At 32.1% G+C, this 17,676-nt stretch overlaps 2 protein-coding genes and 1 pseudogene across 3 annotated transcripts in view; 2 read left to right on the forward strand and 1 right to left on the reverse strand.

The window, feature by feature from the left end:
* The window catches only part of LOC125834552 (probable disease resistance protein At4g27220), a 259,136-nt pseudogene that overhangs the window by 155,287 nt on the left and 86,173 nt on the right, over window positions 1–17,676 (forward strand).
* LOC125834553 (auxin response factor 8-like) overlaps window positions 1–17,676 on the forward strand; it is a 771,942-nt gene that overhangs the window by 55,027 nt on the left and 699,239 nt on the right. The window lies entirely within an intron of this gene.
* On the reverse strand, window positions 8,899–17,530 carry LOC125834592 (protein RGF1 INDUCIBLE TRANSCRIPTION FACTOR 1-like). Its single transcript, XM_049513730.1, has 4 exons — window positions 17,489–17,530; window positions 11,071–11,337; window positions 10,164–10,316; window positions 8,899–8,982 (listed from the first exon to the last, which is right to left on the reverse strand). Exons 1-4 carry the CDS (start codon window positions 17,528–17,530, stop codon window positions 8,899–8,901), a joined length of 546 nt encoding a protein of 181 aa, XP_049369687.1.

Raw genomic sequence — 17,676 nt, forward strand, 5'->3', positions numbered from 1 at the left:
TTTTCTTTGACGAATTGGACACCCTTACCACCATGTGACTACGCCACTACTGCCTATCATAGTAAGGGGGGGGGGGGGGGGGGGTTCAAACTTGAGATAGTGCATTTTATTATTGTGTAGTTTTAAAGTTCAACCTTAGAGATCGATAATTTTTTAAAAGAAAATAATAAAGATACTGACCTCCAAAAGTTAATTTTTTTTTACTCGATCAGATATTCAAAGATTACTAGCTATAAGGGAAACATTTTCATTGAAAGCTTAGTTTGACCCCTTTTTACGAAGGATCCCAAGGATGTAACAACTACGAAGGCTAGAAAAGTTTAAATGAAGACAATCATTTCATTAATAATTTGGTTAGAGTTTTCTATATATTTTTCTCTGGTGTTGTTATATTTTCATTTCAAATATAGAACAAGACATTGCATATATTATGCCTATCGTTGAACTATCCTAGAGATCTTGTGTACTGCTCAATCGTTAATTCTGTGTACTGCTCAATTGTAGATTTTATGATCCAGATTCATATCATTATTCACTACATGAAATCAGAGACAAATAATTTATGAGAATTGATATGTGCAACACACGTACACTAAAACTAGTAATCATATAAATAAGAATAGACTTCGAAATTTAACACTAACATAAGTTTTTGCCACATGAAAAAATTCATATTTTGATTGTTTTGGTGTCACTTTTCTTTTTTTTTCAATTCTTGATGTTGCATAGTTCAAATAACAAATGATTAAAGACACATAATTTAGTTGAATTCGATTTCCTACATATTAGGAAAATAAAAATCCTAAATTTAGGATAATAATTAAATTACTATTTTGTGTAGTATGAAATAAATTTTTAAAGAGTGAAAAAGCAAACTACATTCACTAAGGTCCTTCCCGTACCCACTTTGCCGCTGGGCTATGTGTTACTATTGGTTTAAGTGGGGTCAAATTAATTATATACAGTGTTTTATTTCAAAAAATAGATTGAATATATATGTATACAATGTAGCTTTTTGACGAATGAACCCACTTGCAACCAAATAGGTCCGCCCCTGGTGAAGACATTTAACCGCGTTGAATATCATAATATTGTTCATGTTATTATAACTTACTAGCCAGGGACAAGTGCGTTGCACGTGTGAGCCATGTTAAGTTGTATCATTATCTCTGAAGAGACATTTGTAAAGCAGTGTTGTTATGAGTTGGTGCATTATTATTGATGTAGTAGAAGTGTACATTGTGTTAATTAGTCTTCTGATGAGTGCATGAGCTATTATTGATCTCGTATAGGAAAAAAGATATAGTTTATGTATTTAATAATATGTAGGAACGACAACATGAAGTTAATATGAAGCGTCAAAATAGAAGCATGAAAGTACTGTAAATAATGAATAATGATAATATTAAAACATTAGAATGCAATACAATACCAACAAAGAAAAAACATAAACTGTAAATCATAAAGAAACAATAGAATAAAGTATGGAGTATCTGTCTTCTTCTTCTTGCTCACGTTTTTAGTGTGTATAATATTGTGTAAAATGTCACCATCTATATATGTGAGATGATTGAGATACTCAAAGAACTATTATGAATATGACATTAATGCATTGAAGAGTATGGGTCGATGAAGAATCCATTATGTTTGCATAGGTGTGTATGTGTCTTCTAAACTTGAGATTTGAAGCAATGTAATGTTGTTAGGACTGTAGGATCTGTAAAGAGTAAATTTTCTGTGTTACAATGACCATATATGTATATGGGGTTATCGTACCTAAAACTTCCTTATAGACGATGTTCTTTGTGTATGTCCCATTTTGACGTTTGGGTTGCTCTGTTAGGACAAGTACTTTTGTTGTGGACATAGATATCCCTCCTGAGAGTGCCACGTACAATTGACCATGTGAGAAAACATGTTGGAGCAAATACAAACCAACCTTTTGAATTGTTTGACCTTGTGCTTTATTTATAGTCATTGCAAAGCAAAGGCGTACTGGAAATTGCTTTCGAATGAATTTTAATGGATATCCTTCATTTTCTGGTGGTGATAGTTGAATTCTAGGAAGAAACACATGCTTCGTAGCAGAATGACCACTTGATATTTCGGTATGCAGGACATTTTGGGTGAAGCCTCGGCATATCATTCGGGTGCCATTGCATAAGCCATTTGAAGGGTCTAAATTACTTAGCAGCATGATGGGTGCATTTTCCTTTAATTCTAACATGCATATGTCAAAATCTATCCATATTGATATTTGTTATCGCCTCTTCATGATTGTAATTTGTGATGTATTATCTTCAATACCTATGTGGCGGGAGACCGTTTGGTGTTAAAGTATTTAGATATTCTTCTTGGTAATAGTTGTTGGTGTCATCTTCTGCTGAGTCAAAGCTATTGAATATCTTGCTGCTATGTCTGACTCTGTTAGGAATTTTGGTGTCCCTTAACTTTATCCCACTTCATTGATCACTACGCTACACCTTTGGACGAGCGTATAAGAAACAATTGACAAATGCAACCAATACTTTAATTGAGTATTCATAAAGCCGTTTCTGTTTCTCAAGTATATATATGACGCTTAAAAAATTGTTACCTGCAATAGTGTACACTATCGCTAAACTTCAAAGTAATGCAGGCTAGAAGGATAAGTTCTTATGTTTTGATTGTTTGTGACCAGCACTGTTACTGTCGGGTTTTGGAATTGTTGGTAAATGTCTGGGAGTATCACAGTGAACGACAGATGGTTTACATTAATCCTCACTTAGGTGCGGTGGAAGAGCAGCACTCAGTTGAGCAGCGAAAAGTACTTCAACATGACATTGTTGAAGAGTATGGATGAAGACTTGGCAGAAGCTGCTGATGACAATTACCATCCATATGAAACATGGTTGTGGCCATTAACGGGAGAGATATATTGGCAAGGGATATATGAAAGGGAGAGATACAGGCAAAAAATGGACAAGAAGAGAAAGAAAAGAGAGAAACAACAGGACAGAATGAAACACGGATATAAACAAAAGCCAGACTCGAAGAGACCATGCCAGGTATATAATGACTACACTAAACCTTTGGATGAGCCTCTAAGAAACAATTGACAACTGTAATCAATAATTTAATTGAGGTGATCCTAATTTCAAGGTGGTTAGCTAATTTAAAGTCAATGAAAATATAGACTTGACACAGGTTGGTCTTCATCTGAGAGTTTGTTTAATATATAGTAAAATACTATGGTAGCAGTAAGAAAACAACCCTTTCATATAAGACCATCTAAAAGCTATCAAGTAAAAGTGATCGAAATGTGCGAGAAAACCAAGGGTGTAAATATATTTTCGATTAACATCAAAACAAAGCAAAAGCAAAGCATCAAGGTCAGGAAAGTAGATTAACCTTAAGAAAGCTCCCTCGCCTATTGTCCCCTACATCAAAGTAAAACACCTGCAGTGTTTAAAAACCAGAAAACAACATTTAACAGAAGTTAATGATTAAAAGTAAAAAAAAAACACTCGAGAAGATAAAAAGGAACTGAAGACTGCATAAACTCCAATATATGTTTTCCATCACAGGTTGTTCATACCATCCTGGATAAAACTTTCTACTTGAGCACTATGCATACTTTCACTTAAATGACAAAACAACACTGCACAAATAATGACATAACATAGAAGAATTCGCGGCATCATTTCCCAAGAAACTATTGATGAATTGCGAGCTTGGGATGGCTCAGCATGGTGATGGAAAACAATACATGGAACTGGACCATTCTAAGGGTTATCATCCTTCTGATCAGAATGTGCACTGGACTCTTTGATTGTCCTCTCCTTCGTTTATGATCACAGTTGCCAGACTATTTTGTTCATTATCTAGTTTGATATCTTCAAGGCTGTCTGTTGACAATTGACAGTAACTATTATGCAACAAAAAACAGAGCAGCAAAAAAATTTACATGCTAATGATGTATTTGATTCAGGCACAAAAAAGAGAAACAAATTAATGGACAATAACATGTTGTTGGAGACATTTATATAGATGAGTGAAGTATCTGAAAATGTTTTGAAAGAGCGGATAATTTAAGTAATGGAACTTGAGCGTTGGAGAAGGGAAGGTGGTTACACTGATCGAGGGAGGTTGAGCAGCAACTATAGGCCTGTTATAGTGATCGAGGGAGGTTGAAGAGAAACTATACGTTTCTGAAGAATTAAATTAGGGCTGACAGCAAATTTATTTTTTAATAAATTAATATTTAACTAATATTTTTAATAAATTAATATTTAAGTAATACTGTAGGGTTAAAACGGTAAATCAACTTGGGTTAGGAGCTTCCTACTTATAATAATAATAATAATATATATATATATATATATATATATATATATATATATATATATATATATATATATATATATATGTGTGTGTGTGTGTGTGTGTGTGATGATAAGTGAGAAATGGGCTTCTGGTGGACTTAGAACACAATAAGTTCTCAATTTCTCATCTTTTTATTCTCATACTCAAATAAGTTCAAGCAACTTAAATGCACACTTATTTTAGGCGAATTTAAAGGAAAAATAATTGATGGAGTGATACTTAATGAACAAGCTAAGTTTAAATCTATTATCAAAAGGAAAATGACCATTTTTTGGAAAAAATTATGTAGAATATTTTTTGGGGTACAATAAGGAAATATTTTCAGAATACAGAGAAAAACATAAAAATGTGATCTTCTCAAATTTTCACAACACAAATGAAATTTGAAGTTCAAGCAACAACTTAAATGCACACTCAATTTAGGCGAATTTAAAGGAAAATAAATGATCAAGTAATACTTAGAGAAAAAGCTATGTTTAAATCTATTACCAAAAAGAAAATGACCAATTTTTGGGAAAAGAATTATATAAAATATCTTTCGAGGGACGATAAGGAAATATTATCATAACACAGAGAAAAAACATCAAATACTTTGTTGTCTTCTTAAATTTCTACAATACAAATGGAATCTGAAGCCTTCAATCTACACCCAAAGTGGAGCAAACACACTAGCCATGCTCCATTTTCTACTTCTTCCATTCAAGATTCAAACTTTAAATCCAATGATCTTGCTAGTAGAGCTCATCACTGAATTCTCCCTCTTGAAATTCAAGTTTGTATCAAATTCTGACTTCATTTAATCTTTAATCCTGAATTTGTCAAGATCTATCTCCATCGATTTGCTATAATAACAAGTGATTCACCTAAAAACATTAATCTTAAGGACTGTTCCATTCTTTATTTTATGACCATGTTACTAGGACAATTGACTTGGATTATCATGCAAAAATATCCTATGAATCTATTAAGTTGGTGGGTTCCTTCAATGAGTTGATATGTGTTGCCATTGAGGAAAATACATGTTTCTCTGGAATCCGCCAATTAAGAAGCTTAACATTGTCTAGTTCTGAAACCAATATCTTTTACATGTATGATTTTGGATACGATGAACTTCACAATGATTATAAGGCAATGGTAATCTACAAAAATGTGGGTGATTACAATTCACACTACAATGTGGGCAAAATATATATGTAGTTTGAATAATAATTCTTGAAAACATTTGAATGATTTACAAAATGTGATTCAAATCTATAAATTGGGTATGCTTGTGAATGGGAAGCTTTATTGGGCTATTAATAATAAGCTTTTTGGTTATTATTATGATTGGGTTTTCCTTGTTGTTGACTTGGCTGATGGGAGATGGAAAAAAATGGAGAATCCTTGCTATGGAGAAGTAATGTATTATTTTTCGCCGTACCTCGGTTAGTTAGGAACTGATCATTTTGTCAGTCTACCTTGACTCTAGTATATGTGTGGGTTATGAATGTATATGGGTTTAAAGAGTTTTGAACAAAGATGTTTAACATAATGTACACGGGGTATCATTCATTTGGTACACCCTTTTGCATGTCAAGTGAAGGTGAATTTTTGTTTGAGAACATATTATTTTTCATGATTTATAATCCAAATAATGACTCAAAGAGATTTCCAAGAACTCCAACTATGATTACCTTGTTGAGGCAAAGCTCTACGTTGAAAGCTTTGTTTGGCCCTTTTGCGAAACGTATCAGGAATGCAACAACATCAAAGACAACAAAAGCTCAGATGAAGACGATTAATGTGTGCTGAATAATTAGAAAGAGTTCTCTATACCATTTTCTCAACAACTATTAAATTTTGTTTCTTTTCTCAAATATAAAACAACAAGACATTGCATATTAGGGACATTAACCTTATCTGCTTCATGAAACAATTTCCTAAGAACAATAATTTTGGCTTAGGTGCTTGGTGTCTTCATCGTCAAATTATTTATATTCTTGAGAAGTATTTTAAGGGGCATGCCATGCCTCTAGATATAGTAAGAACAGAGAGCACAAGGAACGTGGATATCATGGCAGGTGAATTTGCTAATAACACCTAGGCATAGACCATGATAGGGTTATTGTTTGATACAGTGCACTTCTTCAATAATAATTTAGTAGGGGAAAAGGAGGAACCACAACTATTATGGAACAATGGTTAAGGTCTAACATATTATCTATAATTTTGGTACTTTTCCTTGCTGGTAATAGATAATTTCTTATTTTGTCCGTACGAAATTTAGTGATTTTCAGGTTGGTAATAGCTAACCAAATATTTCCTTTAGGACATCTTCCCTTTGTTTTACTTATCTGGTCAACCAAAGGCTGAATTGTCTTTCACTTTGTCAATAATGTTGACATAACCAATGGCTCCTTGCAAGGATAGAACATTTCTTGAAGCAAATTAAGTTACTTTGATCTTAAGCGGGGTATGGGGTAAAAATATGAATTCTTAGGAGATAGATAATGGGGAAAATTTTTCTTAAGAGTAGCCATGTCGCAAATGTCGCTGGTAGGGAAATAGATCTCATCTTTTTACTTAAACAAGGCTTACGATTTCTAATGAAATTGATTTTTGCAGACTTTTGTTCTTGATAAAGTAAATAGTGTTTTCTTAACTGTTATGTACACTTTCAGGAAATGCTGATGTTTGAAACAATGAATCCACTCCTAGCTGATTGCACGGGTTGAAATGAAGAAGGATAGACTTTCTTTGGTTTTACTATTCGTTGTAATGTGGTGATGTTATTTCCTTGTGTGTAGAACAAGATTTAAGTTGATTGCATATCACATTTTGTTGGTACCTTTTGAAGTTGGTTGATATAAATTTATGTCAACTGAAAATTTCCATTACAAGACCTGAAATACTTATTTATGAGCTATTCAATGTTCATAATTTTAGAGCAACTAAATGATTAGAAAACCAATGTTATCTGATTCTTGAAATGAGAAAACTTTTTCTCTTGATGGGTTTAAAAAAAAAACTGTTCACTATTTTCGCTCGAATAACTTTTATTAGCACAAGGAGATCATATTTTTGTAACGTATTCTCATTGCGTAAACTAATTGTCACATAATATTAGAAAGTACTATGTTTCACATAGTTGCATTGGGCTACTCTGTATTGTGCGTTTTCAGAAAATGATTGTCACTTATTAATGCATTCTAGCAGCTATTTATTACTCAAATCTTTCCTCTTGGGCATTCATGATCTTCAGTTCATGAAACAATTTATTGATATGTTATGTATGCAATGACTGGATTTAATATGTGGACAAGTGATTTTAATGATGAAACTGTTTTATTTCAAGAACAAAATCTGAATTTAAATTAGGGAACAAGCTCAAATATGTCATTGAACTTTGAGAAAAGGCTTATTTATGTCATCCGTTAAAAGTTTGGCTCATCTATGTCATTGCCGTTTGAAAAAAGGCTCATCCATGCCAATATTTTTTAACTCCGATTTTGCAAAATACTTTTTACCTCAAACAAAACCCAAACAACTATTAACACTTTTCAATTGGGATTTTCGATCAAATGTGCTCTTTTTGCTTCTTCTTTCTCAAGAACTCATTAAAAAAAACTCCCAAATTTTCAACTTCTTTAATTTTTCATGAATTCACCTCAAAGTTCAGCCATATCATTTGAGTTCTTGAGGAAGAAGAAGAAAAAATAGTACATTTGAACCAAAATCACAATTGAAAAGTGTTACGTGTTGTTTGTGTTAGAGTATTGCTCTTATTTTCTTACCTTATTTGAATTTAATTTTTCTTTTGAAGGAAAGTCAAAACATTACCATAATTATTTTTACTTTGTTTTTAAATTATATAATTCTCTTCCATATTTGGTTTATTCTTTCCTTAGAGGAAAATTTTGGAACTCTATAAATTGAAGACCCCTCTTCTCGTACCAGACCAAATAATAGAATTCACGATGTAGTCATTTAAAAAAAATTGTTTATGGGGAGATTATTCTCCCAATAAAGTTTCTTTTTTTGTATATTAGTTTTGATATATAGGTCAATTGGCCAAATCATATAATAATATTATATTTTGAGTATAAATTTTTGTCATCTAATTATCACAAAGACCGTTTGCAATTGTAAGCTTCCGCATGAAGCCTTGATTTCTTTAGAACCGAACAACTTGGGGTCTTTGTTGAGGTAAAAAATAATTTTGCAAAATCGGAATTAAAAAAATAATGGCATGAATGAGCCTTTTCTCAAACGACAATTATAAAGCTACTAGACTGAAAACTTTAACAGAGACTTGATTTTTCTTGAACACTACCTAAATTATAAATAAGAGGCGCTTTAAAAGAGAGATCATGCGTCCACACATACTTTTAACCACAATGACAATGCATGCAAGAAAATTAGGTTCCAAAAGTCTTAATTAAAACTAAAAATAGTTGAAAGCACATACGCTTTTCAAGTAGAATCATAAAATCACACAGTTGAAAATTCTTCAAGCAAAGTACTTCAAAATGATCAAATTAAAACAAAGCATGTTTATTTTAAAGGAGCTCTGTGAGGAATTCCCTTCCTCTTGCGCTTCCGCTTCATCTCAGCAATCTTTCCCCATTTTGCTTCCACCTACAAATTCCATCATAACATATGTTATTCGCAAAAATATTTATGTGTATTGACAGTATAAATATATAATAATATCCTATCTGTCTCAATTTAAGTGTCTCGTTACTTTTTTTTTGATGCGTCTCAAAAAGAGGGGGTTTCCCCTATATTTGGTGTAAAGAACTCAAATCCAATATAACAATAACCACTTCTCAACTATATTGCTAAGACTAAAGTTCAATTACAATTCATAAAAGTAAACATAACAACTGAAACAGTAAAAACCCCAAATAAACATATAGAAATATCGAAAGTAAGATTAGAGATTGATTGGAGGAAGAAGGGAGATGAGAAAATACAGACACTTCAGAAGGGAGATGAGGAGAACTAAACTTTCACATAACAATAAGCCTAACCTATCTTTCCAACTTCTCTTCCTTTTAGACTAGTTGCTATTTCGGCATGGATCTCAAATCAACCTTCGTGAAGGTCTTTTGATATTATTACTTCTTCTTGACCCAATAACTGATTCCGTGACATCAAAATCCACGCGGGACTGGTGTTCACTACAAGAAAACTGTGAATTACATGGGGATTTTCTTGGAGATTAGTATGAAAATTCGCAGAAAACTTATTTTCTTGTAAATTTTCATACTAATTCCCAGGAAAATCCCCATGTGATTCACAGCTTTCTTGTAGTGGTTGATTCATAACATTTAGTACTTCCTTTGTTCCAATTTATGTGACACACTTTCGTTTTTTATCAATTTTAATAATGATATAATTCTATATTTACAAACAATTTAGTGTTAAAATACTCATTTACCTTTAATGAGAGATTTTTAGCAACACAAACATCTATGAATTGTTTTGGACCATAAATTTCAAGTCTTTCTTTCTTTCTTAAAATTCACGTCAAGTCAAATAATATCACATAAATTGTGACGGAGGGAGTACGTTTTTTCAATTTCAACATTCTATTCTCTAGGATTATACAACAACAATATATCTAGTGAAATCTAACAAATGAGGTCTGGAGAGAGTAGACTGTACTCAAACCTTACCACTACCTCGTGGAAGTAAAGAGACTGTTTTCGATCAAGCATAATTTCCAGAATTCAATTTCAAAAAAATATTAAAAAATAAAATAAAAATCATCGCCAAACAACCACTTAATTTGAAATGGAGAAAGTGATATGTACCTGGCAAGCAATGGAACAAAATTGAAACTGTTCAGGGTCATGCAATCTCCTTTTGCAAGTGAGACAAGTAGGATCTCCAGCAATTAAAGAGCCAGACCCACAATGTGGCAGAGGATTCAAAGCAATTACCCATTTCTTGTTGCATTTGTATGGCTGCACATAGCAAATTATATATATATCTCATCACTAACATATATATGCTAATAATGTAAAAGAGAAAAAAAAAAAAAAATCTTTGTTAGGCTTTGTGAAGCTTAACTTCAAATGAAAATGTTTAAAGTTATATATGACTAAAGTTCAGATATTTTTGCATGAAGTTAATACATAAATAGCTGAACTTCATTGATAAGTGCATGAACTTCAGACAAACACAAAAAAAATCAACCATATGTTTCTTAATTAGTTCTAACATAAAAGATTAAACTTTAGCCATTTTGTTCAAGCTCAACTTCACCAAATGGGTAGACGTGCAAATTTTTACCCACAATATGACTTAATTAGTGGGTCCAAACGGAGAAGGCTCAAGGATAGAGCCTAGTAAAACACTTGATTTTAGACAAAGGCCCCCAAAAAATTTATAGTGATTGTATGAATTTATTGTCACTTAAAAGAGAAGATTATAATAAAAAGTACAAATTTTATATTTGTATTTATAAAAAAGTATCTACTTTTTATCATAAGTATTTTGTAACTTTGAATTAAAAATCTCATTTTTATATTAATAAAAATAATGTTTTTACAATAACATTCAAAATAATACCGTATAAACAAATGACTAACATCTCATCAACTAATATTTAATTGTCACTCAAATGTTCAAATAAATTAATGTCCAGAGCATCAATTCATAATCAATATAATCTCTTTTCATTTCTAGTTGTAACGGTCTATATCAATTTAAATTTACCTGAATTAATTTGCAGTCAATATACTTCTCCATCTGCTGAAGAGGAACAACGTCTTTGTAAACATGTCGATAAATCTTTAGCTGGTCATGATCGTTGTGTTTGTTTGTAGAGATGCAATGCCTGCATAAATCTGAATCACATGTGATACAATACTTGTTCAGTTCACTCTTTTGAAGTTCACCATGCACCGAACATGTCCCAAAGAATGTCTTCTTCAACAATGGCCCTAGCCATGTTGGCATCTTCCCGCTAGGTTGCAATTTTCCCTACAAGTATAATCATTATAATAATAGATTGTGATATTTTCGATTGAATTGGAAAAAGTTTTTCTCACTTTTTAAAATATAGTAATCTTACTAGAAGTAATATTATCATCAAATATACATAGTTAAGAAGATAATAAATACTTATCAAGCTAATTATCTCCTGAAACAATCTTTCTCATTATTTGAACACTAAATTTACTTGAAACGATATTGTCATCAAATATACATATATCAAAAGAATTATGAAGAAATAAAATATTTATCTATTAAGTATATCATCCAACAATTTTTTGATGAAGGTTAATGATTAGGAATGAACCAAATCCAATCAATTTATTAGTTTAGAGTTTAAGCTTTAGGAGAAACTAAAACTTCACTTCTTTCTAGTTGACTAAGTTCTAAGAACATCTACTTAAATTTTATGTATAATCAGAAATGTATATTAAGATTTTCTTGACCTTTCCGCGAGGTTTTCTTATGGTAATGATTGACTGATGAAAACTCAGTGTAACACAAAGAGAAACATTTCCATAAAATTCTGAGTTAATGACAGTATCCATGTCAATAATTAGAAAAAAAAAAACAAAAAACACGAACCAAATCATATATATTTTTTGGTCCACTTTCTCCATGATATGTTGTATGTGCGACTTAAGAGGTTGATATGCAGACTAAATTATCTCGAGAATATAATTTTAATTATGATTCATGAACTAATTTATCCCATATGAGAGGTGGGATAAAATAATTCCAAATTTGATAGGATAAGGTGGGCTATCTAGGAGAGGCTGCTACGAGAGCAGTGGACCCTAAACCCTAGCAGCCGCCATGTCTGCACACATCTCTCCCCGGCCTTTGGTTGTGGGAGAGACAAACCCTAATCCTAATCAACAAAGATCCTTTGCTACTCGATTAACCACAAATCAAGCTGCCCAAATTTTGAAAAAAATCCAGTTGAAACAGATTCAATATGTACATGGAGAGCCTAAGATTCAATTCACAAAGGGAGAACGACAAGCTTTCACACAGGAAGAAGGATTACATCAAGATGTAATTATTAAGTTCTCATCCGATACACTAGAAGTGAAGGATTAGCGAACAGTTTTACCTAAACACTTGGGCATCAAAGGAAACTGTTTAGTTAGTTTACTTGCTCGTAGACATATTCTGCTAAGGATAGACCAATATGAAGATTATGTGGTTGCTCTATCAAAATCGATAAGCTTTTTGCCTTTGCATGGAGAGCAACATCTTTATAGGGTATTTCCTTGGACAATAGTTTTCAATTCAAGAGAAGAAACTTCAATGGACGCGGTGTGGATTTTGTTGCCTTGATTATCACCACACATTTATTTGCCAAGAGATCCTTTGTCGATGGCATCAGTGGTTGGAAGGCCAATAGCTACCGACAAGGCAACACAAGACAAGACAATGCCTATGGTGAAGGTGATACTCGATCTTATGGACAAGCTTCCTAAGAGGATGCGTCTCCAGTATTTGGACGAGCAGACCAATAAGATTCAAGAGGTTTTTCAGGAATTTGTTTATGATAATTTACCTTTATATTGTAACCACTGTAAGCATCAAGGTCACGATGAAAATTGTTGTCGATTGATTTTGAAAAAGAATCAAGATAACGATCACAAAGATAATGGAGTGGTTGGAGATGAACAATTCAATGGTGAGAAATTTCAAGGTGATTTGCGACAAATTTTAAATGAGAAGAGGGGACTAGCAAACATAGATCAAAGTATTAATGATAATACTCGAGTTGCAGATGCAAATAATAATGAAATAGCAATGGTGGAAGCCATTAAAAATAATGGAGATCGAGTTGTAGATACTTGTGTTAGAGATGATACTCTTATTACTACAGTTACACTAAATTACACCTTAGCTACGGTCTCGCAGACTTTACTTTTGAGTGCAAAGGATGGTGTTACTGTGATTCAGTGGTTCCTGTGATTAATTTGGAGTCTAATCTAGTTTCAAATCCTAAACTACCTACTACTGGTGTTTTATCTGGGAAAGATCCTATTTTGGTCACGATTGAAGATTCTGGCCAAGCTAATAAGGTGCAGCAGTGTGAAGATAATTTGGATCGAATTTTCGAATTTGGTGGTACATGTGATCATGACTTCACTTTGAAGGATAAGGGATGATGGACTGAAGTACCAATCAAAATGTTTACTCCAGGTAACACCAAACTTCAACAACTAGATTGCACTAACCCAACACGTAAGGATCAAACGATAAATTGTGAAGATAAAGTATCAAGGAAGGTTGTGTGCTCTAACACCTTTGATGCCTTAAAGATCAGTTCTGATCAAGAGCTCCATGCATTGTCCACTCCAATTCTTCAAGTTTCTAATCCAGAAACTACTAGAATAATCAAGGAGTCACATGCCGCAATGTTGAATAAAGAAAACTCAATGGTCAAACCACATATGGCAACAATCAACACCTAAAATCATGATGTTCCTAATTCTCCATCATTGGAGTCGCTTGGAGAGCAAATATTTGGACAATAGTCAATCTCCAAAAGGAATGACGAGAGTTTGGGGAAGGAAACAAGTGATTCTAGATGGGCAGATTTAGTTGAGGAAGAAAAACATATTTCTGCACCTGCAAGGAGTAATTTAAGTCCTCAAGCACCCATATTTGTGCCTTCAAGTAAGGCAAATTCATCTATGGCAGTGACAATTGATAACTCCAAAAAGATCTTGACCATTACCACCAAGGTATTGAAAAAAAGCCATGAGCCAGAAGCTGGAGTTTCAAGACTTAGTCCAACTACAACTTATGATAGTGACTTGGGCAGTGAAAAGTTTGATGAGAATGATATGCTAGATATATTATTTGATAAGGTAGCCAATGATAGAGATCTCTCGCCTAGGAAACAAAGAAGTGGAAGCAACAAAAACAAAAAGAAGACACATGAAAGGCAACATAGTTGGGATGGTCAGGTGACTAAGGAATTTATTCCAAGGCACCTACCAATGCGACTGACAAAGCAAAATCATATGACAGTTTCAACAACCACATGAACCAATAAATCCAAAAAGAAGTGATGAACTATCAAGTTTTGTTGGACATATTTGACAAAGAAGACAAGAGGTAAATATTTCAGGTTACTTTACACGGGCAATCCATCTCTTTTAGTTCTTACATATATAAAATGAAGTTTGAGGTTGATAACTCAACTTTATTCTTACATTTTGTATTTTTGAATTACTTAAGAATCCTCGTTTGTAGTATCATCACAGAGTGTATTATAAACTCTATGATGAAATCATAGAATATCTAATTTTCTCTAGCTCTTATTTTCTTCATGCTTGTTAATTAGTAGAGGTTCTTTACCTCATTAAGATTAGTAAGGTAAGACCTAGCCCTCCTTGCTTGTACTTTTCTCTTTGAGATATTTTTTCTCTTTATTAATAAAACTAGCCCTAGGCACACATTGCCTAGCGAATTTGCTTTAAAAAAAAAGGTGGGATATCTAGGATTTAGTGTGGAATTAGATCAACATCGTCAACAAAATACATAATAATCTAATCTCAAACTTAAGCGTGAGATATTTCATCTTATCTTGCACACCAAACAATCCTAGTACTCATGACATTTGTTTAAACCTCATTCCTTATCTTTCCATCACAGAGAGAAACTACATCACCTACTATGAGCTTTTGTCACAGTTTTTTCTTTTTAGAGAGACATCTAGTACATTCGAAACACACTAATCTAGATTTGGATCACATAGATTCCATTAAGGGGAAAATGTTCCTTAACAGGCTTTCTCCATTTACAAGGTACAAATGAGATATTGGTTAAGAATGAAGGAATTTCATTCATCTGATCATACCCCTTGATGTCAGCACACCAATAATAGAAGGGAGGAAAGTTGTGTAGAGCTAGGGTCAATCACCTCACAAAACCTAAAACATGTGACCTTGGTTGAATAAATAATGATTATGAGACTCGAATAAAAATTTTATGACATGTGAGCTTGATTATTTTTATTTAGTCAAGCATATGAAAGTGTTCAATAAAGGAATAACTATGAGACTTGAGTAAACTTTTATCAACTTTAATTTTATATCAGAGAATTTGGACGGCTCATCAAGTCTTTTTTGCCACACCTCCCTAATAGGAATAAGAGTAATTTACAAATAGGGCTAATAAATTCGCCAATCGAAATATTAGGAAACAATATTTTGAATTTCTTCATTCGAAGTAAATTCTTCCAATTAAAAATATTAAGATAGAGGAGTACCCTTGACCACGATAAATCTCTTACAAAGTATATTTCAATAGGCTTATTGAAGGGTCCTATTGACATGCCTTCAATAGAAATCAAACCTACTAATCCATCAATTATAAGTCAGGTATCTTCACATAACTGACATAGACTAGTATTTTTTTCTTACGTCCCACTTAGTACATGTAATAAAGTCTAGAGTTTACATGTGAATCAAATTTTATTTTACTTCATCTTTTTATATTAATTTGTCAAGAAGATGATATATTTATAGGTTGAAAAGAGGGTCGAAGCAAAAACAAAGACTCTAACATACTAGGAAGTTGGTTTGTAGCAAATAGGATGTTGGCTTGACATGGTTAGGAGTGTTGTTGAAGTATAACTAGTGGCTCAAAGTACATAGCCTGAATTAAGAGAGAGAAGCTCGGATCAAGTCCATGAACCAAGTTGAATGAAAGAACTAAACAAGGACATCAAAAATAGGGTTTAACAGGATGATTAAGGGTAAAATGATCATTTCATTCTATGTTGTGAAAATGCTTCCTTTCTAACGTGAAAAGAAGTAGAATGAACAACTAGAATACAAAATCGTTGAAAGTTCTTCATATTCTAGATTCCATTAGAGAAAAAAATATGTACATAACGTCAAAGTAGATTATAGTTAAAAGTATAAAACCATTACATGTTTAATTTTATGATATAAACAAGTCGTTAAAGCACACGATGACTCTCGCCTCCCTTATAACATGACAAGAAAATGAGACATTCTATCCTTTTACACATTAATACTTGCCTAAAAATTGTTATTTCTTTTTCTTGCCAAAATTAATGGGATGACATAATTAGTGAATATCATTTCAAGAATTGTTACGATATATTGGTAAAAGAAAATTTGGGGTTGATGACTCAATTTTCTTTTTGTCTTTTACAATTTTGCACTACTTAAGCATATCATCATAAAGTGCAATAAACAAATGTGTAATCATAGTACACCTAGTGCTCTCTAACTTTTATTTTATTCATGCTTGCTAATAATTAGTGGAGGTTTATTATCTTATTAGGATAGGTAAATAAGGTCTAGTTTCTCCTGCTTATACTTATCCTAACTAAGAATGTTTTAATTTTATTTTATTAATTAAAAAACCACTAGACATGTGGTATAAAATCGTCAAAAAAATCTTTTATTTTGTAAAGACATGTATACATATCTAACATGAAAGAGTTATCAAGAAAAGACTTTGAATTATAAAATCAAGAGTAAATTACATCACTCAATTATACCCTCTAATTAGTAGAAATTCTTGACTGATTAAAAATCGTGCTATTGAAATAAATTCAAAATAACTGTAAAAAGTAATTCTCTCATAAAATTAGTTAGGAAAACTTCCTATTTATTATCATTTCTAAATGTCACAGAGATCAATTGTTTAAAACAAGATGATGTAATTAATTAAGTTCAAATTTATTTTATTAATTAATTTTTATGAAAATCAGTCATAACTCATAACACAACTTCACATAGTAGATCCAAATTCAATTTCTTGAAAATTCGTTATCTTTTATACAAATCAATTAAGAGGCTATCAAACATATAGTCTCACAGAATACCATAGAAATAAACAAAGGATTTTTTTTTATCAACAATCAAATTAGTAACGCTACACATGAAATTTTATCAACAATCAAAGGAAAAATTTATTTTTTGTATTTCCTTTGAAATACAAATGCATAAACAAAATGGTACGAATTAAATCTCACACAAATACATAGAAATAAACAATCAATTTTGAATGAATTAAAATCCAATTATAAGATATCTAACTCTAGAATATTAAAACTAACAAACAAAAAAAAATTGAAAATTAGTAATGCTACACATATATACGTATGTACCTGCTCATTTGTTTCAAAAGGTGATGAATTAGAGCTATTCATTTTTTTTTCTTCCATTTTTCTCCTCTCTAGAGTGTATCAATTTTCTGAAAATGGTATTTGAAGAAGCCACATAAAACTATTAGTAGGATTTTATTGCCAATGTATTGTTCCCTTGAAGTGTACTTAATTGGCAAGACAACAATTGA

Source organism: Solanum verrucosum, unplaced genomic scaffold (assembly GCF_900185275.1).
Source record: "Solanum verrucosum unplaced genomic scaffold, falcon-dt-bn FXZP01000287.1, whole genome shotgun sequence".
NCBI classification, from domain to species: Eukaryota; Viridiplantae; Streptophyta; class Magnoliopsida; order Solanales; family Solanaceae; genus Solanum; species Solanum verrucosum.

Bases quoted from the DNA above. Each gene is read 5' to 3' on its own strand.
- LOC125834592 (XM_049513730.1), bottom strand. From the start codon at position 17,530: ATGAATAGCTCTAATTCATCACCTTTTGAAACAAATGAGCAG. The intron at 11,338-17,488 runs GTACATACGTAT...TTATACTTGTAG, and splicing joins CTTTTGAAACAAATGAGCAG to GGAAAATTGCAACCTAGCGG. The intron at 8,983-10,163 runs GTACATATCACT...TGGAATTTGTAG, and splicing joins TTTGTTCCATTGCTTGCCAG to GTGGAAGCAAAATGGGGAAA.